At 33.4% G+C, this 24,735-nt stretch overlaps 2 protein-coding genes across 3 annotated transcripts; both read right to left on the bottom strand.

Annotated features, from left to right (window-relative positions):
* Window positions 1–885: 885 nt before the first annotated feature.
* LOC114915284 (uncharacterized) lies at window positions 886–3,648 on the bottom strand. Of its 2 annotated transcripts, XM_083076190.1 has the most exons (5): window positions 3,510–3,648; window positions 3,047–3,158; window positions 1,526–2,054; window positions 1,386–1,432; window positions 886–1,114 (listed from the first exon to the last, which is right to left on the bottom strand). In XM_083076190.1, the coding sequence occupies exon 3, from the start codon at window positions 1,944–1,946 to the stop codon at window positions 1,527–1,529; it is 420 nt and encodes a 139-aa protein (XP_082932316.1). In that variant the 5' UTR covers window positions 1,947–2,054; window positions 3,047–3,158; window positions 3,510–3,648; the 3' UTR covers window positions 886–1,114; window positions 1,386–1,432; window position 1,526. The 2 variants fall into 2 exon arrangements, with proteins under 2 accessions (XP_082932316.1, XP_082932312.1); XM_083076186.1 differs by having other exon boundaries at window positions 3,047–3,644.
* A 12,947-nt stretch (window positions 3,649–16,595) lies between these two features.
* Window positions 16,596–19,014, bottom strand: LOC109791036 (receptor-like protein EIX1). Its single transcript, XM_083063043.1, has 3 exons — window positions 18,532–19,014; window positions 18,103–18,335; window positions 16,596–17,823 (listed from the first exon to the last, which is right to left on the bottom strand). The coding sequence occupies exons 1-3, from the start codon at window positions 19,012–19,014 to the stop codon at window positions 16,596–16,598; spliced, it is 1,944 nt and encodes a 647-aa protein (XP_082919169.1).
* Between the last annotated feature and the right edge of the window lie 5,721 nt (window positions 19,015–24,735).

Below are 24,735 nucleotides of genomic sequence, written 5' to 3'. Positions count from 1 at the left end.
TCATGTCCATCCTCTTGTTTAAATAATGTGAGACTTTACTTGCATCCCAACAGGTTGTTTGATAAATCTAACATAGCAAGACCATCAATCTTTGAAACAGTGGAAGGAATTTTGCCAAATAAATTATTTCCTGACAAGTCAAGAAATTCTAGCCAATTTAAACTCCTAATCTCAGAAGGAATTTCGATCACCACTTAAGTTGTTTCTTGATAAATTCAATGAAACTAGTCCAATGTAAATATCCTATCTCTTTTGATATTTCACTTGTTAAATTATTACTTGAGAGATCAATGCTCTTCAAAAAATACTCAGGATTCAAAAACACATACTCCTGACCTTTCCACATCAATAACACGTTAGAGTCATAATTTCACCACTAGTCCCTACAGGTGACACTTTTCGAAACATTGCCCTTGTACGTGTAACTACCTCAATTTCATTCATTGCAGTAAAATTTCTCATGTTGTGTTTGGATAAATCATTTCTAAAATTCAAGGAATTTCAAATTCTTAGAATTTGAATTACTCTCAATTGAATTCCCTTCCTTTTTTAAATATTTTGTTTGGATAGAGCATTTTTTAATATCTTATATTTCAATTATCTTGTTTGGATAAAGTATTTCAAATTCTACTAAGTAAAATTTCATTTTTAAATATTTATTAAAAAGTTAAAGTTTTTAATATTAAATTTTATTTAAATATATTTAATAATTGGAAATTAATTTTAATATTAGAAAATTTTAATTAATTCAAAAATAGTATTAGACATTATATTTAATCAATTTTTTCTTTATAAATTTAAAAAATATTTTAAATTCACAACATATTTAAAAACTTCAAAATACCATTAACATATATAAAACAATTAATACACATTGATTCACGATACGAAATAAGTCCATTTTAAACTAAGAAAAAAATAATAAGAATGTTTAACTTTCAGTATAGGTGGTTCAAAATCATAATATCTCATACAAATTTAAACCAAATACTAATGAAATTTCAAATGTATTTTATGTCTATATTAAAATAACAAAAATAAAAGATAGTTTGTCGAAGATATCAAAATCACAACTTCAAGTCCAAAGATTTTCACCTCCTCATAAAAGCAAAGCCTACAAAAGAATAAAAACAAATAACAATAATAATAAGACCAAGGATCAAAACTCAAATAACAAGACTTTTTTTTTATTATCACACTTTAAATTTACACAAATATATAATATATGATAAACTACAATAATATGTTAAGCATGAGTTTAATCTAAACACAATGAAGAGCCACATGGAACATGGTGCAAAACTTAAACATGAAATAATGGTTTAGATTAGTTTACAGATTGGATTTAGAAAATGGTCAAAAATCAAGTCAAGTAAGTAACTGACCTGATGATAAAATCCAAATATTCATGGAATGCATAAAAGCTCCAAACCTGAAACATACAAAATACATGAAAAAGTTAGAAAGCTAACTTCCAACAATCAATCAAATTAATTAAAATTAATAAGTTATGAAAAAAAATTACATCAAGAAATATGTGTTAAAACATAAGCTGCCTTTTTCTCAATTGGAAGAGCTTTCACAGTAGCTAACTGTTTTGGAGTGTCAGATAACCATTTAACAGCTTTAGCCCATTGGTGTTGATTAAGGTTTGGTATCAAAGCTGCTTCAGCTAACACTTCTTGAATAAAAGCATCTTTATCAATCGTAATATCAAATGCTTGAACAAGTCGCTTTAAAGATTCAGCCACTTCTTTCAACGAATTAGCTATTCCATCTTTTTCTCCTGTCTTTCTCCTCTGAGATTGTGTACTAGTAGAAGCTGAAGATTGACCCCTTCTTTGTGTAGTAAAACCAGGTTCATCTAAATATATGGTATCACTAGCACCCTCTAAACTTAATTCCCCTTCATTTATCTCTCTGCTCATGACCTCATCAGCATCCATAGCAGTCTCAGCTCCATGTCCAGTGGCTCTATCTTTGGCACACAAGTCCACTATATCATCCCAGTTTACAATCACCTTAAATCGAAACTGTCTTGCTTCTTTATGCGCCTTAAAAACAAAAAGAAACAAGTCAATAATAGAAAAATCAATATAATTATGCATATCATTTCCCACTGAAGTCATACCAGAAAGTGACATGTCTACAATGTAACAGAATCTAGTTTAGAAACATCTCTAGTAAAAAATACAAAGCTGAAAATGCCTACATTCTATCAAAAGAAGTTTTGTTCAAATGCAATATCGTATATTATTGCTATGCTAGAATGCCAATCGCTGACTAAATATATAATACATCTAAAAAATATGGCAGATGCTAGCAAAACTCAGATAACTAAACAACACATGCTCCAGAATGCAAAGTGCTCATAACAATACAAAGAGCAGGGTGCGGAAGCACACATGTTGACACCTTATCAAATTATCAATATACACCAAGTAGCATAAAATGTCAACCATTGTTACTTGACTGAAATTAGAGTAGCCACACAAATTCTTGGATCCGCTTCCACTCCATGGCTTCACAACTGAATCCTTTTCAATCTTCGAATCCACCACTATCTTTCAGTGGATCTTCCACCCCAACCCACTCTTCTGCTCCTCTCTCAATGTCACATCCAATTTCAATTTTCAATGCAACTTGATACAAAATTAATTCCTACTTTGGAAGCAGTAGGTGGGGGCAGTGTAATTAAGACTAGCTATGAACTCAATAATCCCACTGCAATTCTATTAAGGATGATCATGCATTTTGGTATGAAAGCAAGAGCTGCTAGCAGTGGGAGCATCAGGATCATTATAAAGGTTTGACTCTAAAAAAATTTATTCTTTTGAAACAGACATAAGTTGTGCAAGGCAGAAAACAAAGTTAAATATTAGCAAAGACACGGACACAAGATCAGAACAGAGAAGAGAAACTAAATCAAAGAATGCTCAAACAAGGCACCAACATAGCAAAATGTGAAGATGGATTATAAATTCAGAACAGAGAACATAATCACAAGGGGAAAATGATTTTGACAACTATCATTCCAGTTCCTCACCTGTATAAGGATGATTTAGAGTTGAACTTGAATTTTCCCAATGCTGTCACTCAGTCACAGTTGCACCTCCCAAAAAATCACAGCTCAAAGATGCGCAAAACGATCTTTCTCTCTTTAGCACAAATTAAACCCGGTAAAATTTCAATCACTAAAACCCGAAATAATAAAAATACTTTCCCCAGGGTATACCTCAAAAAGCCCAGAAACGCATCTATATTTTGCGTCTGTCTAACTAGTTAACAAAGAACAAAGATTATATACTACACTCAAACTCCATAATACCATACGTTGAATTGTTATAACATAAAAAAATCCAACTTTGAAAGGTCCAAGAATTAGAGGCCAATTATCAATCTGACAAACCCTATATAAATGAAACCCACAATCTAATAAATCATAAAGACCTAGTCCAGACACTAACATTTACATTACTTTTAAAAAATGAAAATATAAGATTACTTACATTGACATACTCATTCCAAGCATTTTCATTGTCAACTGTAATCATGTGTTTTGTACCATCCCAATCAAATCCACTTTGACTATGGATGTCACTAACAACTCCATACCATGATCTCCAAAGTTTGATACGATTTTTTACATTCTCCCAGTGACTTGGATTTTGAAGTTGGTAGATAACACTACTGTGACACCCTCTACCCCGCATATCCTACTTCAATAAATTTAAATAATATAACTTTAATAATCAAACATGATTACAGAGTATCACATTTTTAACAAACATAATCAGCGGAAATTACAAAGAAATAAATCTCAAAGTTTTCAAAGTAATTTAAAATAACCTTAACAACCTAATTTAATCTTATCTATACCCCGATGTCACATGTCCTATCAGAGCATAGCCCATAAAGAAGCCTAAGCTTCACCACCAACATCCTCAGCCTCATGCTGATAATCACCTGTATAACGGTTAAAGAAAAAAACAACACAAAGAAAAAGGGAGTGAGAAAACATCTCACTCGGCTCACAGTGTAGGAATATATACTAGATAGCCAAACACAAACAATACATACGTAAAATAACAATATCTCATATTTGCACATATATCATGCATTGGTTTTCTTGACTAGACTCACAAATGCATGCATGTGGCGCCATACGGAAGATTCTCATATCATCGTGGGTGACCCTAAGGTACACCTGGTTATCATATCGTGGGTGACCCAAAGGTACACCTAGTTATCATATCGTGGGTGACCCAAAGGTACACCTAGTTATCATATCGTGAGTGACTCAAAGGTACACCTTGTTAGTCGTGGGTATGCGGCCTCAGCGGCACACCTGGAGTATTGTATGCATATGATGCATGTCAAACAAGACTCTATGCATTCTCATATTACTTTATCACTTTCCATGGTCATTTCATATCTCATTAACATATTATCACATTTCATATCTCATGTCTCAATCATATTTCATATTATCTCATGGTCATTTCACATCATCATATTTCATCATCACATCATATCATATTATCATCATATCATATCATCACATTCACATTATCACATCATATTCACAACTTTCACAATCATAGTCTCAACATAGTTTCTATTCATACACGTATATTAACCAAGCAATTAGGACATACAAACAATATGACATATAACAAACACAGGATTGGGAGCCAATCCCACTACCCAGCATACAATCCCACACCCAGAGCGAGGTTTCTCACTCCCCCCCTTACCTGGATGACAAGCGCTGAAACTAAAGAAGAGCTTCCTCCTCTAGGCTCCTTCTACTAGGATAGAACCACCTCCTATGGATTCCTCTAGGTCTTCAAAGAGAAGAAGAGGAGAAGAAGAGAGTATAAGAGAAGAGAGAATGAGAATTGAGGGATGGTTTGCAATGGAGAAGTGAAGGGCTATTTATAGCCTTCAAGACACATTAAAAAATGGAAAATAATGAAAAAATCTTAGACAAAACTAAGTGGAATGAATTAGTGAGATGAATTATTAAAGTTGGTGGGATGAATTAATGGAGTTGGTGCCATGTTCTTTTCCTCACCGACTTTAGCTACTGATTTGGACCTTATAGACAGCCGAATCTGAAAATATTTCCTTCATGAAATTTGTAGGATTTTCTCTTATCTTTCCATAGCCACCAAGTTTGTATCATTTGAACAACCACCGACCAAGTTATACCCCACAAACCGAGGCTTGCCAATCAGTCCAGCGAGAAACAATTGTATCAATCAAATTCCAATTTTGACCTCCTAAACGACCGATTTTGCAAATGGCTATTTCTGTAAAGGTTGTGCGTTTTTCTCTTAGATTTCCATTGACACCAATTTTGCATCATTTGGACCATCACAGCCCAAGTTATGCCCTAAACACCGAGGTTTGTCAGTCAGCCCAGCGAAAACGATTTTATTGAAAAGAAAGTTTACAACTATCTAATTAAGCCCAACAATATACATATATTTCTAAAGCCTATAATTAAGCATAAATGGAGTATAAATTAGCTACATTTGGAATAAAAGATAACTACCAAATATCATAATAATAATAGTAACCATTTTGGAAAACTGGGGTGTTACAATTCTCCCCTCCTTTAAGAAATTTCGTCCTCGAAATTTACCTGAAAATAGGAATGGATAAACTTCACGCATCTTGCTTTCTAATTCCCAGGTAGCATTTTCTTCAAAATTTCCTCCCCAAACGACCTTAACCAAAGGAATTTCCTTTCCTCTTAGTTGTTTCACCCTCGTATCATCAATTCTTAAAGGAACTGTTTCATAGGTGAGATTATCTTTCAATTGAACGTTGTCAGACTCAATGATATGGGAAGAATCATGGACATATTTTCTGAGTTGGGAAACATGAAAGACATTATGAAGATTTGAAAGAGATGGGGGTAAGGCAATTTGATAGGCTACTTCACCAATCCTTTTAAGGATTTGATAAGGACCAATGAAACGTGGAGTAAGCTTACGAGATTTTAGTGCTCTGCCTACTCTTGTCCAAGGAGTAACTTTAAGGAATACATGATCACCTGTATTAAACTCAAGGTCCTTTCTCCTCTTATCACTGTAACTCTTCTGCCTACTCTGAGCTGCTCTCATTCTCTCCTGGATCATCTTAACTTGTTCAGTAGTTTGTTGAACTATCTCAGGTCCTAAGATAACATTCTCTCCAGGTTCTACCCAACACAAGGGTGTTCTACATCTCCTACCATATAGAGCTTCATAGGGTGCCATCCCAATACTGGAATGGTAGCTATTGTTGTAGGTAAATTCTATCAAAGGTAGGAAACTATCCCAACTACCCCCATGTTCTAAGATGCAAGCTCTCAACAAGTCTTCCAAAGATTGAATAGTTCTTTCGGTTTGGCCATCTGTTTGGGGATGGTAGGCTGAACTCAATCTAAGCTTAGTGCCTAGAGCCTCATGTAAACTGTCCCAAAATCTAGAAGTAAACCTAGGATCTCTATCAGAAACTATACTAGTAGGAACCCCATGCAATCTCACAATCTCACTTATGTACAACTTGGTTAGTCTCTCCAAAGAGTATCTAATGTTAATGGGAATGAAATGGGCAGACTTAGTCAATCTATCTACAATGACCCATATAGCATCTAGGTTTTTCGTAGTTTTAGGTAATCCAACTATGAAATCCATAGAGATGCTATCCCATTTCCATACAGGCACATCCAAAGGTTGCATCAAACCTGAAGGTTTTTGGTGTTCTACCTTAGCTTTTTGACATACTAGGCAGGCATACACAAATTCCTCCACTTCCTTCTTCATCTTAGGCCACCAAAACATCTTCTTAAGGTCTTGGTACATCTTAGTGGCTCCAGGATGAATACTAAGGCTACTCCTATGTCCTTCTTCAAGAATTGTTCTCTTAAGTTCAGGCACACCAGGAATACACAACCTATCCCTAAATCTCAATACTCCATCTATTCCAATTCTAAATTCACTTTCCACACCTTGATTCAACTTCTCAGCTTGACTCAATAAGAAAGGATCTACCTTCTGACCTTTTCTAATTTCATCTATCAAGTTATTAGTCACCTTCAAGGTTCCCAACCTAATACTCTTAGGAGTTAGCTCACACCCTAAACTCATATCCCTAAATTCCTCAATCATGTGCAATTCCCTCATCATTAAAGAAGAAATTCTCAAGGATTTCCTACTCAAAGCGTCAGCTACCACATTAGCTTTGCCGGGGTGATAGTTCAACTGAAAGTCATAGTCCTTAAGAAACTCTAACCATCTTCTCTGTCTCATATTTAATTCTTTTTGGTCAAACAAGTACTTAAGGCTTTTATGATCACTAAACACCTCAAATCTAGAGCCAAACAAGTAGTGCCTCCACAACTTAAGTACAAAAACTATAGCAGCTAACTCAAGGTCATGAGTAGGATAGTTCTGTTCATGGGTTTTAAGTTATCTAGATGCATAGGCTACTACCCTTCTTTCCTGCATAAGTACTCCACCTAAACCTGATTTGGAAGCATCACAAAATACCTCAAAAGTCTTGCTAGGGTCAGGTAATACTAACACAGGGGCACTAGTTAGTCTTTTCTTAAGTTCTTGAAAACTCTCTTCACACTTAGAGTCCCACACAAAAGGTTGGTTTTTCCTAGTCAATTTGGTCAAAGGTAAAGCTAATTTAGAAAAACCCTCTATAAATCTCCTATAATACCCAGCTAGTCCTAGAAAACTCCTAATCTCAAAAACTGACTTAGGTGTTTTCCATTCAAGAACCGCCTCTACCTTAGAAGGATCTACAGCTATCCCATCCTTGGATATCACATGTCCTAAAAAATTTACACTCTCCAACCAAAATTCACATTTTGCCAATTTAGCATACAACTGTTTCTCCTTAAGGGTTTGAAGAACGATCCTAAGGTGCTCAGCATGTTCCTCCCTATTCTTAGAATATACTAGAATATCATCTATGAAGACCACTACAAATCTATCCAAGTAAGGGTGAAAGATCCTATTCATGTAGTCCATGAAAACACTAGGTGCATTAGTCACACCAAAAGGCATCACTAAATACTCATAGTGCCCATAGCGGGTCCTAAAAGCGGTCTTTGGGATATCCTCGGATTTCACTCGGATTTGGTGATAACCTGATCTCAAATCTATCTTACTAAACACACAAGCCCCAACTAGCTGGTCCATAAGGTCATCTATTCTAGGCAATGGATACTTATTCTTAATGGTTACCTTATTCAATTGTCTATAATCTATGCACAATCTCATGCTCCCATCTTTCTTCTTGACCAATAGAACAGGCGCTCCCCAAGGTGAAACACTAGGCCTAATGAATTGTTTCTCTTGTAGTTCCTCTATCTGTTTCTTAAGCTCAACTAACTCTTTAGGAGACATCCTATAGGGTGCTATAGATATGGGTGCGGTACCTGGCACTAAGTCTATACTGAACTCAATCTCTCTCTCAGGTGGTAAACTAGACACATCCTTAGGAAATACTTCTGGAAATTCTCTCACTAAGGGAATCTCATCTAGCTTACTCTCAGTCTCAACTGTTAATGAAGATAAGATCATGTATACCCTTTCATTTTCCTTTAAACAAGTTTTAATGTTAGAAGCACTAAGAAATTCCGTACTCTTACATTCACCAAATGAAATGGATTTATCAAAGCAATTTAAAAGAACATGGTGAGAAGATAGCCAATCCATACCAAGGATTACATCTAATTGACTAAGAGGCAGACAGATTAAGTCAACTAGAAACTGTTTATCAGAAATTGTCAAAGGGCATTTTAAACACACTAGGGATGTAGTTACTGAACCATTAGTAGGGGTTTCAACAACTAAATCAAAATTTAACAAAGACACAGGCAATTTCAGTTTTTGGACACAAGAGATGGAAATAAAGGAATGAGTTGCACCAGAATCAAATAGTACAACAAAAGGAGTCTCAGCTATGAAACAAGTACCTTGTATCAAATTTTCTGACTGAGCAGCTTCAACACCACTAAGAGCAAATACTCTTCCTACAGTCTTTGGTCGTTCGGTTTGCGATCCTGATCCAACGACACGTGTTCTTGGTGGTTCAGGACATTGAGTGCTAATATGTCCTTTACCACTACAGTTGAAACAGGTAATCTCCTTGTCACGACATTCTGACTTGTTATGACCAACACGTCCACACTTCCCACACCTCCCTAAAAAAGTAGATCCTCCAACACTTCCAATAGTATTCACAGTGGGTTCTTTAGTAAAGGGTTTACTTCTATTAGTAGTAGACATACTCCCTTGAAATCTTGTAGAAGTGGAATAAGGCTTACTCCTACCAGAAGTACTAGGATTCACTGTACGAGTAGGACCTCCAGCTCCTTTATAGAAAGCAGCACGAGCACGGTTGTCACGATCATAAATGCTGCACTTATTGACCAGAATGGGAAAATGATATATCTCCTGATAGTTAATTGCTGTTTTCACTTCAGGACGCAGACCATTTACAAACTTTATGCATTTGGCCCTTTCACCATTCTCACCATGGTAGTGTGTACAATAGCGGACCAAAGCATCAAATTTGGCAGCATAAGCTTCCACAGTATCATTTCCTTGTTTGAGTTCAAGGAATTCCATTTCCTTCCTACTTCTCACATCATCGGGAAAATATTTCTCAAGAAATACTCTTTTAAAGTTCTCCCAATTCAAGTGCACGCCTCCATCAATTATCCTCCGAAGTGCTCCTTCCCACCAAAAGTAAGCATCAGCTGTCAGCATGAAGGTGGCTAGCTTCACTCTCTCTGTAAGGGGACAATCCATAACATTAAAGATTTTCTCGATCTCTGATAACCAATTCATGGCGGCATCTGGGTCATAACCTCCTTTGAAAGTGGGTGGAATATTCCTCTGAAATTGCTCCAACCAGTTAGGAGCAACTCCATTCATATTATTGTTGTTGATAGCTTGGGCTAATGCTTGGAGAGCATCAGCAATCGCACGATCATTTCTACCAGCCATATTCTAAAGAAATAATACAATTAATAGACATAGGCAAGCATCATACCAACATAATAGATCTCACAATCAATTCATTTATCAAATAAACATGTTAAAAACATAACTCACGGCCGATAGAATCGACCTGGCTCTGATACCACTAAATGTGACACCCTCTACCCCGCATATCCTACTTCAATAAATTTAAATAATATAACTTTAATAATCAAACATGATTACAGAGTATCACATTTTTAACAAACATAATCAGCGGAAATTACAAAGAAATAAATCTCAAAGTTTTCAAAGTAATTTAAAATAACCTTAACAACCTAATTTAATCTTATCTATACCCCGATGTCACATGTCCTATCAGAGCATAGCCCATAAAGAAGCCTAAGCTTCACCACCAACATCCTCAGCCTCATGCTGATAATCACCTGTATAACGGTTAAAGAAAAAAACAACACAAAGAAAAAGGGAGTGAGAAAACATCTCACTCGGCTCACAGTGTAGGAATATATACTAGATAGCCAAACACAAACAATACATACGTAAAATAACAATATCTCATATTTGCACATATATCATGCATTGGTTTTCTTGACTAGACTCACAAATGCATGCATGTGGCGCCATACGGAAGATTCTCATATCATCGTGGGTGACCCTAAGGTACACCTGGTTATCATATCGTGGGTGACCCAAAGGTACACCTAGTTATCATATCGTGGGTGACCCAAAGGTACACCTAGTTATCATATCGTGAGTGACTCAAAGGTACACCTTGTTAGTCGTGGGTATGCGGCCTCAGCGGCACACCTGGAGTATTGTATGCATATGATGCATGTCAAACAAGACTCTATGCATTCTCATATTACTTTATCACTTTCCATGGTCATTTCATATCTCATTAACATATTATCACATTTCATATCTCATGTCTCAATCATATTTCATATTATCTCATGGTCATTTCACATCATCATATTTCATCATCACATCATATCATATTATCATCATATCATATCATCACATTCACATTATCACATCATATTCACAACTTTCACAATCATAGTCTCAACATAGTTTCTATTCATACACGTATATTAACCAAGCAATTAGGACATACAAACAATATGACATATAACAAACACAGGATTGGGAGCCAATCCCACTACCCAGCATACAATCCCACACCCAGAGCGAGGTTTCTCACTCCCCCCCTTACCTGGATGACAAGCGCTGAAACTAAAGAAGAGCTTCCTCCTCTAGGCTCCTTCTACTAGGATAGAACCACCTCCTATGGATTCCTCTAGGTCTTCAAAGAGAAGAAGAGGAGAAGAAGAGAGTATAAGAGAAGAGAGAATGAGAATTGAGGGATGGTTTGCAATGGAGAAGTGAAGGGCTATTTATAGCCTTCAAGACACATTAAAAAATGGAAAATAATGAAAAAATCTTAGACAAAACTAAGTGGAATGAATTAGTGAGATGAATTATTAAAGTTGGTGGGATGAATTAATGGAGTTGGTGCCATGTTCTTTTCCTCACCGACTTTAGCTACTGATTTGGACCTTATAGACAGCCGAATCTGAAAATATTTCCTTCATGAAATTTGTAGGATTTTCTCTTATCTTTCCATAGCCACCAAGTTTGTATCATTTGAACAACCACCGACCAAGTTATACCCCACAAACCGAGGCTTGCCAATCAGTCCAGCGAGAAACAATTGTATCAATCAAATTCCAATTTTGACCTCCTAAACGACCGATTTTGCAAATGGCTATTTCTGTAAAAGTTGTGCGTTTTTCTCTTAGATTTCCATTGACACCAATTTTGCATCATTTGGACCATCACAGCCCAAGTTATGCCCTAAACACCGAGGTTTGCCAGTCAGCCCAGCGAAAACGATTTTATTGAAAAGAAAGTTTACAACTATCTAATTAAGCCCAACAATATACATATATTTCTAAAGCCTATAATTAAGCATAAATGGAGTATGAATTAGCTACATTTGGAATAAAAGATAACTACCAAATATCATAATAATAATAGTAACCATTTTGGAAAACTGGGGTGTTACAACTACAGCTGCAGCATTGTATGCTACCCTTTTCCAAGCTCCATCACTCTTGTTGCCCAAACTTCTTTGATCTCGTAATACATCAGCCAATACATGCTCCATCTCCAAATTCCATGAGAAATAACTTCTTGTTTCTTCATTATTTCTTTCTGTCATCTTTCGCTTTCCCTTCAAGTTCTCTTTGGATGACTCCATTGAAGTTAATATCACCTATTAACCTATTTATAAAAAATGTCACATACAACCCACAAAAGTAACTTGATCAATCCAATTCATAATTCTAGATCATGTAAATATTTTTTTGTAAACAAATGGAAGCTATCAAAAGACAATATTTCAAACAAAGTTTTCTTCAATCAAGTACAAAAAAGTCCATCAAGTACATAAAAGTCTTTATTCAATAGAAAATTACATAAAAAAAACTCTCCCTAAGTAATGTTTCTTCTAACTTGGTAGTTAGCAAACATATTTATCGCTAATGTATCTCGAAATCTTGTCCACTCCTCAGTAACTTGAATAGTTGCAACCTCGTTTATAACATTGTTTTGAACTCTTTCTCTTCGTTGGCTGGTTAGCTCCTCATCAACAATAGATAAGAGCTCCAAGTCTTGAACCTCTAAAAGTTGATCAGTTTGTTGCTCATCTCTTATAAAATTGTGTACACAAAACAAGCATTAATAATTCTTATTTATGTCTTTATATCAAAAAATGAAGGAGTTCTTAATATACTCCATCTTTTTTTCAGTATTCCAAAAGACCTTTCTATTGCATTTCGTGCACTTGAATGACGAAGATTAAATAATTCCTTGAAATTTTGAGGGGTGTTTCCAATCCACTCATTCAGATAATATCTAGTCCCTCGATATGGTGCTAAGAATCATGGACCATTAGTATATCCCGCATCCACAAGAAAGTACTTACCTACAATTTTTAAAAATAAAAATTACAACTTAGAACTAGATAAAATTAAATAAAATACTATGTACATGATATTACCAGCTGGAATTTCAAGTTTATTTTGACGACGTAAAGCATCTCGTAATACTCGAGAATCTCCTACTGACCCTTCCCACCCAGGTAACGCATAAATAAACCTTAAATCTGGACCACAGGCTGCTAACACATTTGTAGAGACATCACCCTTTCTATTACGATATTTAGGCCTATCTTCAAGAGAAACTGTTACCGGAATATGTGTCCCATCAAGTGCTCCAACACATTTCTACAAACAACACAAGTGTATTTATATATTTAGTTTTTCAAAAAGGTTATTGTAAGTTTGACTAGCCTTACAATTGATAAACTTACCTCAAACCATCTCCATTTATTTTCATCGGGACCTTCTAGACAAGTATGAAACTTCAAATAATCCTGGCTCACTTTCATTACAGCTCTTAAGACATTATTAAATTGTCTACTTATTGTTTCTTTAGATCTACAGTAACTAAAGTGCACTACTCTGTACTTTAGGTTGTGAGCAAGGATATGTAAAAACATTGCCACCGCTTCAGTTATTCGAACATTTCTTGTTCTTACTAACCCCCCTCTTTCTTGCAAAATTCTACAAAGCTTGAAAAATGCACTCTTACTGAGCCTTAACTGTTTAATGCAATCTTTTTCTGCCCCTCTATAAAGATGATTAAGGAAACTATGCCGCTCCAGTTCCCAATTATGAGCTGGTTCCTTAACAAAATAATTATTATGATACCATGCTACTACACCCATAAGCATATAAACCACGCAAGCAACAACAAATATGATTATCTCCTTAAACTCTTCTCTTTTACGTTTTCTTGATGTAATTCCGGTATTAACTATGCTAACATCCATTTCTTCTCAATCTACACCCTGTCAAACTAATATAAGAGAGAGAAAACTAAAATAATTAAAATGAAACTAACATAAAATGTCATGAATGCATTTTGTTTATGTTAAAAAATATTTTAGCTTTTGTTTCCATACGAAGAATCAAGAGTATAACATAATTTTAATATTTCTCTTGTCTATATCTATATGCATAAGTAATCTTTCAAGTCAGGGAATACCAATGATTGATTGTAGGTGAAACAGTACATTGCCTTTTAGCATTGAGCATTAATGGGAAATTTCTACCAAGTCTATAGCTCTACTAGAATTCTTCTTTGACTATATTAATGGGAAAGCAAAATCTCTAGCATATGCTTAACGAAGAAGATAAAAGTACAAAAGCCAATATTGTTGATAGTCTTATATATTATATATAAGACTAATATTTAACTATTAGTGTATATTCATTTATTTGACATACATAGATATGACTAATGATTTCACTGTGCATTTAACTCGTTTCACTAAATTAACGTGCAGGATCAAAATCAATCCATTCCACTCTCATACATATATAAAAACTAGGCTATTAATTTGTTCCTCTGATATATATATATATATATATATATATATATATATATATATATATAAGTATTAATAATTGTGATTTATTTATGGATAAATTGTTTTAATTCCTAAATTTACTGATTATAATAAATATGAGGATGAAAGTCATTATTTTTAAAAGTATAGGACTAAGACCAATTTTGACTAAAATTTGAGGGACCTATAACATAGATTTCTCTCTATTTATTTATAATAGTTATTGAAACTTTTTTTTTATATTGGATGCATTGTAATGTTAATCTTCAAGGTTGAACCTTATATTGATTTCTTTTTCTATTTTTTTTTTTACCTCAAGTATTAGTATATCTTCTCTCTATCAGATTTTTCCAATTTTGCATAGCTGCTACATCACTATACTGCTATCAATGATGTCACAAAAACTGAGCACTGAATTTAGTGTTTTTTCATGAAGATGGCGCTCATATCATAGAATTTCATATTTATTTGAAATCTCAAGGGTAATGTACAATAATCCTTTTCAATTCTAATACAAAAATATCAAAAATTGGCACACAAGATGAAGAATAACAAAAGCCTTGTCCTGTTAAATGAAATCATTAACATAAATCACATCTGGTCATTCCGCTACATGCATGCAAGATAAACATGACAATAATTCATAATTTGGCAATTGTATAGACATGGGAAGAGAAAGAGCATATAATGATTTTATTTAATTAAAGAATCAAAAAGCAACCAACACCAATTTGTAGCAGAGATAAAAGTTGGGGAAAAAAGATGAAGCTGCCCAAGGTGACACCTTATAATAACTCTCCTCTGCCTTGAAAAATACCTATCATGAACCTATTTTTGTATAGCAGAAATATACAATACCTTTGATAATTCTGCTGCAAAATCTGCCCCAAGTAAATTTAACCATATTATTGGTAAGTTTCAGGAAATGAAATGTATACCTTCAGTAGATAAAAATCTTTACAAAATATGGAATTCTATATGCAGTTTTTAGTCTGCATATATGCTAATTATTAACTATTCTATAAAACATAATTAAGCAAATATAAAGTTCAAGTAGAAATCCACCTGATAAATGCAGCACAAATGATCTAATCAACTGTCTCTAAAATTGCAGTAATGAATCCACTACAATTTAGATAATTGAAATTTGACCTGCAAAAAAAATAATTCTAATGTCAATCTTCATTCATAAGGTAAGGAAGCTCTACAGCTCCAACTCTGTTCCTACTGGAATATATAGCAGAAAAATAATATCAATCCTTAAACGTGGTCTACCACTTGCAGTCACTGTTCAATAATAGTAATATCTATATATATAGAACATTTATAAACCCAAATCAATAACAAATTCAACAACGAATTCAATAAAAATTTAAATGGAACCCTAATTTGAAAGAGAGAAAAAATGAACCTGAGTAAAGGGAGAAATCAAGAATACCGCGCAAGAGGGAAAAAGCAAGGATCATAAGCGAGAGGGAAAGCCATGATCATGAGTAAGAGAATCGGAAGAAAGTGAGCTTAGATTACGAGAATCGCAAGAAAGGAACATTGCGAGAGAAGAGCGTCACGAGAGAGACTCCAAGCATCACGAGAGCGAGTGAGCACGAGCATTGCGTGCGAGAGAGTGAGAGGGTGTGAGCCAGAGTGTGAGAGCCTGTGTGCTTTTGCGAATGACCGAGCGTGAGTGGATAAATTTCAAATTCTCCACTTTTTTACGGAATTTCAAATTCTACAAATTTAATTAATTAAAATACTCCGTAAAAATGACAGAATTTGAATTTCTTTCTAAATCATTTATCCAAACAAATCATTTAATCATGAAGTATTTAAAATTCTTTAAATAAATGAATTACTTCAAAAAATTACTCTATCCAAACACACTGTCAGGCATGTTGGAATTCCTCCTGACAAGTGATTCCTTGAAAGAATCAAAAGATGATTTTGCCTCAAATAGCATATATGAACAGGAACACTTCCAAAGAAGTGATTTACTCGCAAGCTCAAGACTCTCAATTGTTTTAGACTTTCTCCAATCCATGGAGGTATTGGACCAGACAAGAAATTTTCACTCGCATCTAATTTAACTAAATTAGTGCAGTTCTTCAATGTGAGTGGTAGTTCTCCAGATAATTTGTTGTTACGTAAGACCAAATCTTCCAGATAAACAAGAGTACCCAAGGATTGTGGAATATATTCCCAGACAATTTATTATTACTTAGATCAAGATATCTTAATGAAGTTAGGTGTTCCCAACAGTCGGGCAATTGTCCCATTATTTGATTTTTTGATAAATCCAAAGTCCGCATTTCTGTGGTTATGTTTTTTCCACACAAGAATGTCTTTAAATCTGTAATCTTATCTTTGGAAAGATCCAATGAGTCAGCTTGTTTTAGAAAGGTGGGAATTCCACCTTCAAGTTTATTTGAACTTCGAATTAACATATTTCTATTTCCACCAGCAAACATGATTGGTAAATCTGGAATTGTACCTTTGAGATTGTTGCAAGACATATTCATCTGACATAAAGACCGTAAATTGTTCCAAAACCATTCCGGTACAAAGTCGTCAATCCCTGCGTCAGAAATATCTAGAAATTCTATCTGACTTTGAGTTTGGAGCCATCTTGGGAAAGTAGGACCCAATTTGCAAGAAGCTAGTCCCAAACGAAATAATTGGAAAGGTGGAACCCAGGTAGTACCAACCTTTAGAGAGAATGAGTTGTCTGATAAGTCTAAAACCCTCAATTTGGATAAATTTGTGAAATGTGTTTCAGTGATATCACCCTCTAAGTTATTGCCATTTAGGTAAAGATAATCCAAATCATGCAGCAACCCAATGCTTTTAGGTATTTCTCCAGTTAGCTGATTACGGGAAAGATCTAATGCTCTCAAAGAACTCAAAATTGAATGATTAGGTAGCATGCCAATAGCCAGATCATGAGATAAATTCAGAGACTGAAATTTGTGTCTGTTGCACCATGAAATATTATGAATGAAGCTGGAAATTCCCCCACTCAAGTTGTTATTGTAAAGGTGTAATTCCTGCAATGTACATAAATTCCCAAGAGAAGCTGGAATCGTGCCTTTCAGTTTGTTAGTACCAAGGCGAAGAACTTCAAGAGAGTTCATTGCTTTCCCAAATCTATCCGGAATGGGACCTTCTAACAAGTTTTGATCAAGGTAAATGCTATGAAGATTGGGAGTGAAGTTGAAAATCCAGTGAAATATATCTGATGATTTCAATAAATTGTAAGCAAGATCAAGGGTGACAAGAGAAGATGAACGTTTCTTAATGGAAGCATATGGTACAAGAAAATTTTTATCAGTAAGACTGCAATTTGCTAGATGAAGTTCTCATAGTTTGGAGCTAAAGATGAAACATCCTTGAAACAAGGATGATGTCAGATTATTAAAAGAGAGGTCAAGGATCATAAGAGAAGGAAAGATTGGATAGTGAGGGGAAGACAAAATAATATTATTTTGAGAAAGATAAAGCTCTTGGAGATTAAGGCTATATTTCAACAACAATTGAAATATTGATGACGTGAGCATATTGTAAGAGAGATCAAGGATGGAAAGAGAAGTGGAAAAGTTTGAAAGAGAAGGAAACAAAGATGAAACATTATCATCAGAAAGTCTACAACCAGCTAGCCTCAACTCTCTCGAGTGTGGAATAAGGTCACTAATCATTTGTATACATTGACGAGAGGAGACAAGATTAGGCAAAGAACTCAAGTCTAGAGCCTTTAATGAAGAGAGAGAAGATAACCACTTTGCATCACTAATTTTAAGATCAACATTGCTAGCAAGTTTAACAGTATGCAAGTTAGGAAGATTCCCAACCTGGAAAGGAATTGTTCCAGAAAGTAAAGTTCCCGAAAGATCAAGATACCTCAACCGTGAAATATTTCCAAGTTGATAAGGGATTTCTCCATAGATATCAAAATTGTAACTTAGATCAAGATAACGTAATCTTGTAAGCTTCCCTAGTTGAGAGGGGATTACTCCAACAAGAGAAGTTTGTTTAAGATCAAGATACTCCAACTTTGAGAGATTTCCCAGTTTTATAAGGAATATTTCCACCAAAACTCGAGTATGATAGATTGATATATCTCAAGCTTTTGAAGGAACCCATGTGTTGTGGGATTTGACTGCTACTGAAAAGATTGTAACTGAGATCCAAACATTCCATATTTTGCAACTCTAACAATGAAGTGATACTGATTTCACCTTTCAAATATTGAGGATACTGACCAGGGAGTTGAAGCATGTGTACGTGACCAGTTTCATTGTTGCACTGAATGCCTTGCCATATGCAACAATCACTGTTATAGTCATTGTCCTTCCATGTAGACAGCATGCCAGAGTCATCTGGGAGGCCATGTTTGAAGTTGAGGAGTGCTTGTCTCTCTTTCTCAATGCATTTCACATGTGATGGAGAGTTGAGTCCAAGAATGGATTGTTTTGTATGCAAAAAGCACACTAACACTGCAAACAAGACTTTAAGAAAGGAAGTGCCCATCACAATCTTCTAGATATGAAATTTTGATAAGAGTAGAAGAACAAAGAGTGTGAAAAATAAAATATGATTTGCGATGTATTGGAAACTCGGCAAGAGGGTTTATAAGTAGTTAGAGAGTTGGTACGATAGTAAGACCTTTGTAATTCATTGACTATTCCATGTCAAGAAAGCAACAACAATTATTTAAATGAAAAGATGATATGGGTTGGATTGACTACCACGTTTAAAAAAAAAAAACGGAGGAACGTTTTAGATGTATTATAATGGAACTTTAATGGATATATAGTATATTTATATTGATTTTCGTTAATATTTTATTTTATAAAAATATTTAAAATCTTATAAAAATTATTGGTTTAATTAATACATCAAAAATTTTGGTAGATGTAAAAAGGTTATAGGGGAAACCATTTTTGAAAAAATAAAAATAAAAAATCATGAAAATTTATTGTTGTAAAAGATTGCACCCACTCAGCATTCAATTGTCTACAGTTGCTTCACGCAGCCGTCACTTTATTTCATGTGCCCATTATTTAAACAACATATTTCCATGAAATATAATTAGGAATGTTATTTCTATGTGTGTAAAAAATATGTTTGGTTAAAACAAATTTTTTTGTCCTTGGAGTATTCATCACTGATAGCAGTGATTAATTTTCTCGCTACGTTGGAGGCACCTCAAAAAGTAAAGATAGCTGGTCCTAAGATTTAATGCAGCTGCATACACAAGGCAGGATTCGAACTCCTAACCTTGGTTAAATTTAAATACTTTTAAGAATATTTTATAATTTAAAATAAGTAAAATAAAAGTTAAAATTAATGAAAGTTATAGTTAAGTTAGATAATAACTTTCATCATTATTCTCACTAAAATATAATTGTTCCACCTATTTTATGAAAATTAAAATGATTTAAATCATAACATAATTACTTTCTCAAGAATAAATAATATCTAAAAATATGTTTCTAAAACTCAAAACAAGCATGGGAATTCTACATTTTCATCCTCACATATTTTAGAATGATTTCTTAATATGTGAAACAAAATCATAGAATCAGTTTGAAGGAGAAATGTTAAAATAGTATTGGCAAAATTTTATGAGTTAATCACCTATACACTGTCAATGTAAAGTTTTTTACACTAACAGTCAATCAGAACCGTTAATAGTACTTTTTTTTATTTTAATTTAATTAAATAAGCAGATGCAAAGACACTATTAACAACTCTGATTGAGTATCAGTATAAAAAAACTTTACACTGACAATATATAGGTGATTAACTCAAATTTTATTGTCGTCATCATATCTTTTAAGAATATAAAAGATATGCCCATTATTATTTATAAAAAGTTCCTAAAATGTCCTTCAATTTTTTCCAATCCAAAATACTCAAATCCTAAATTAAAAATGTGCTCTAAAACATCTATATCCAATGTTAAATCCAAAACACTACCTAATCTAAAATAGTAAATGTGTTTTTGAAACAATGAACCCAAATGTTAAAAATATGTATCATATCCATTTAAAAATGTTAAAACTGTATTTTGGATCTATCTTTTTGAAATGGAGAGCCTTCTTCTTTCTCTTGATATATTTGTCACACAGAATATTGAAGTAAGAGTAGTTTAGAATTTTTATTTTATTTTTTTAAATGAGGGTGTATTATTAAATAGAGTGACGAGTGAAATAAATGTCTTGCTTTCGTGTTGATCTTCCAAAAAGTTTGCTTTGGCTTTTAACCGATCCTCCTTCCGTTCTTTTTTTTTTTTTTATAGACATTTTGACACTATTTTTTTTAATATTTTTTATTGTTATTTTTATAAAATTAATAATTTATTAAAAAATTTTCATTTTCACTATTAATAATTAATATATATTTACTAAATAATTTATTTATTCATTTTCAATATACTTATTTTTTTTAATTATTAAAAAGTATAATAAAAAAATAAATAATAAATACTTTGAAATATTAAAATATCAATATTTTTTTAATTCTTATGCATAATCTTTAATTTTTATGCATAACCTTAAATATTAAATTGGAAAAGGATGGTGGATACGAACATATTAATTGCTATATGTAACGACCCGGCTGGTCACTCACACGGTATAGCACACTAAAACACCAGACAGATAGAACAAGTATATAAATATAGGATCTAGAATATATAAATATACAAGATTCCAGTCTGACTAGAGTTAAAGTGTACCAAGGAAAATTACAACCAAATGCTACTATCCCAAGTAGCTACAAGCAAAATATCCACACAAGCAAATTAGCTCCAAAGTCCGCCGGAGACTCATCCCAAGAAGCCCACCTATTCCTGCTCTGCTCCCATACATAGTATGATCATCGCAGTTCCAACCACATGGAAAACATGCAAGGGTAAGCTAGTATTCTTTAAAAATCAAAACATACTAGCAAAGAATTAGCAATGTAAATAAATTCATCGTTATAATTATCAACACATCTGCACAGCTTATACTGCTCAACAACATCAGCACCGCAATGAGGCTATATCAACACTGCTTAATAGCAGCAACAGCACCACTCTAGTGGCTATAACGGCACCGACTTAGCGGCAACAACAGCACCACTCTAGTGGCTATAACAACACCGACTTAGCGGCAATAACAGCACCACTCTAGTGGCTATAACAACACCGACTTAGCGGCAACAACAGCACCACTCTAGTGGCTATAACAACACCGACTTAGCGGCAACAACAGCACCACAATAGTGGCTAACAGCACCGACATAGCGGCTATAACAGCACCACAATAGTGGCTAACAGCACCGACATAGCGGCTATAACAGCACCACAATAGTGGCTAACAACACCGACATAGCGGCTATAACAGCAGCAACAACACCACCTCAAGTGGGTATAATCAGCATACAGCTCAACATTATATAGTACAACAAATCAGCATACAACACAGCTAAGTAGTATTCACCACAACTTACTACTCATAACTCAGTTCAACATCCTTATAGTACAATACTGTTATAAATCAACATATAATTCAGCTCGACTCAACAACAAAATTTGACACAGTTCAAAAATATTCATTTATTATTAATCATCAAATAATTTCAAAAACTAACTTCCCTTACTTGGATAATCCTGAACCGAAACTCGGGCAGAACCTCCTCCTCTCTCTTCCTTAGATAGGAACCGAAATTTGAGCAGAACCTCCTCCTCTTTCTCCTCTTTTCTTTATTCTGACAGAACCACCTCTACCGGATTCCTCTTCCTCTCTCTCCTCCTTTCCTTTCCTCCCTCTTTCTCTAAGGATTTTCTCTTCCCAAGGTATGAATTTTCGTAACTCCCCAAGCCCCTATTTATAGCAATTCTGGCTCACCTACCCGGTACGGCCGTTCCAAAAAGCGGAACGCCCGTTCTGGGCTCGAGAAAGCTACGCAAATTTTTGAACTGGAACGGCCCGTTCAAAATCCGGAACGGCCCGTTCCCAATTTCCAGCAGAACGGCCCGTACTCCTTTTGAAACGGCCTGTTCTCCCTTTAGAACGGCCCGTTTCACAATCAGAACGGCCCGTTCTCCTTGTCGGAACGGTCGTTCTGAGCCCGTTCTCACTCAAGATTTTTAGTTAAATTTTAAAGCTTGGAACGGCCCGTTTTGCTTTTGGAACGGCCCGTTCCAAGTTACCAAAACACCCTTCAAATTTTTTTGAAAATTGCGAAAATGCCATCAATAATTACAATAATACCCCTATACCTTTATAAAATTCACGAAAATGCCATTTTAATAATAAATAATAATAATAATAAAAAATAAGGTATTACACTATACACCCAAAAAAATATTAATTGCTATCCATAATTTTCCCCACATGGCCGGCCATGTTGAACACTTGACCGAATTAGTAAATGCTATCAATAATTTCTCAACAAACATACTACCGAGTACTACGTATTAACCAAAATACAGAAATAAATGTCAAGAAATTACTTATATAAAAAAAAATTCATTCCCTCCTGAGATATATAAAATATATTATATTTTTCAAAATATTTTAATCATATTTATTATAAATAGTAATCTCATTTATTATTTTAAAAATATTTTTAGATTAAAAATATTAAATAAAATTAACTTATTAAAAATTATTAATATTTTAGATTAAAAAAATTAAGAGTTTTTATTTATTTATTTATAATTATCCTATACAGCTAACGTTTATTGATTGAATTGATGTTATAATTGATTTTCAAGTTTTAAGATCATAAATTCGAATCTTGAATTTGATTGAAAAAAAAATAATATATAGTTTAGAATTTTAAAAGAAAGTAATTTATTCGGAGATATTTCAATATCATAATAAAAATAAATAAATAAATAATCCTATGCATTTGTTAACAAGGTTTGCCCTTATGTAGAAAATGAGCCACGTCCAAACTAAAGTATTATCAACCTAAAGCCGGTGAACATTTATTCTTTATATTTTTATACTTATTTTGAAATTCAATCTTTATATTTTTAATCAGTAATATTTTCATATGGCACCATTAATTAGCATTTTATTTATAATAAAACTTGAACTTACGATTACATTTAGTTAATTCTATTATATAAATTAAAGTTGTATTCTAAATATATACATTTTATTTTAAGTGATTGTTATATTTAATGTTAATAATAAGTAATATATAGAAAATGAATTTAATAAAGAAATGTATAAAATAAATTTAATTTTTAATAATTTTAAAAATCAATAATTATTGTTTATAATTAGTATTAAAAAATCTAATTTGTTACTTATAGGTAATATTGGAGGAGGTAGTATAATTAATTCTGTGTGTCTCTAAGTTTTCTTATTTTTTCCCCTGGTAGTATTTTCTGGATATGTTCATCTTAATTAATTCCTAATCAATATTATACAAAAAAATATGAAGGGAAAAAAAAAAAACATGCATCTATTATTAATCTTCAGGCCCATATTTGTGGTTCTTTTAACGAACACTAAATATGGAGAGTGAAACACATCGGATTAAAATATATAAAAAGGAGATACCTCTTTTTAATATTCACTTTTCAAAACTAATTATATTTTTATATTTTTTTCTCACTAACATGTATTTAAGGATAAAAAAATGCATATAAAAAAATAACTACCTTTTTTAAAATAAAAAATTCCTTAATAAGTAAATGTATTTGGATTTAGTTACAGAAAATAATAACTACTCATTAACCTTTTATAAAAAGAAAACTTATCTATTGTTGTAGTGATTTTTTTTTTTTCTCTTTATGGATGACATTTCTCAAATAAGACAGATTACTATGATGGGAGTTGATGCGGATAGAATTTAGGCAATAAAACTCTTCCTAATAAATAACACAGTCATAAGCAAAACTAAAACTCAAACCAAGTTAAATTGAAACAATTTGTGCTGGTTGATTCCTCGTTCGGTGGTTGGTGAAAATTATTTTAAAATTGCTTGCAGGTGTGACAAAAAAAATTCTACTAAAATCATATAAACTAAATTTAAAATAAGTGAAAATTATAAGAACTATAATTTCCTAAAACTTTTAAAAGTCTTCAGCAGGATCGGGATTCACTATTTTTTAAGATGTATTAAAATCATTATAAAAATATTTTTATAGCGTCCTAAAATTTAAAAAATATATATTATAAATTGCTTGATAAGTTTTTTTTAATGTTAGTTTACACTAGGGAAATAAAGAGAAAAAAAAAA

This window comes from Cajanus cajan, chromosome 1 (genome assembly GCF_000230855.2).
Source record: "Cajanus cajan strain Asha chromosome 1, NIPB_CcT2T_4, whole genome shotgun sequence".
Taxonomy (NCBI): Eukaryota; Viridiplantae; Streptophyta; class Magnoliopsida; order Fabales; family Fabaceae; genus Cajanus; species Cajanus cajan.
Note: the sequence above shows the minus strand (reverse complement) of the source record. Positions and strands in the feature narration are given on the sequence as shown.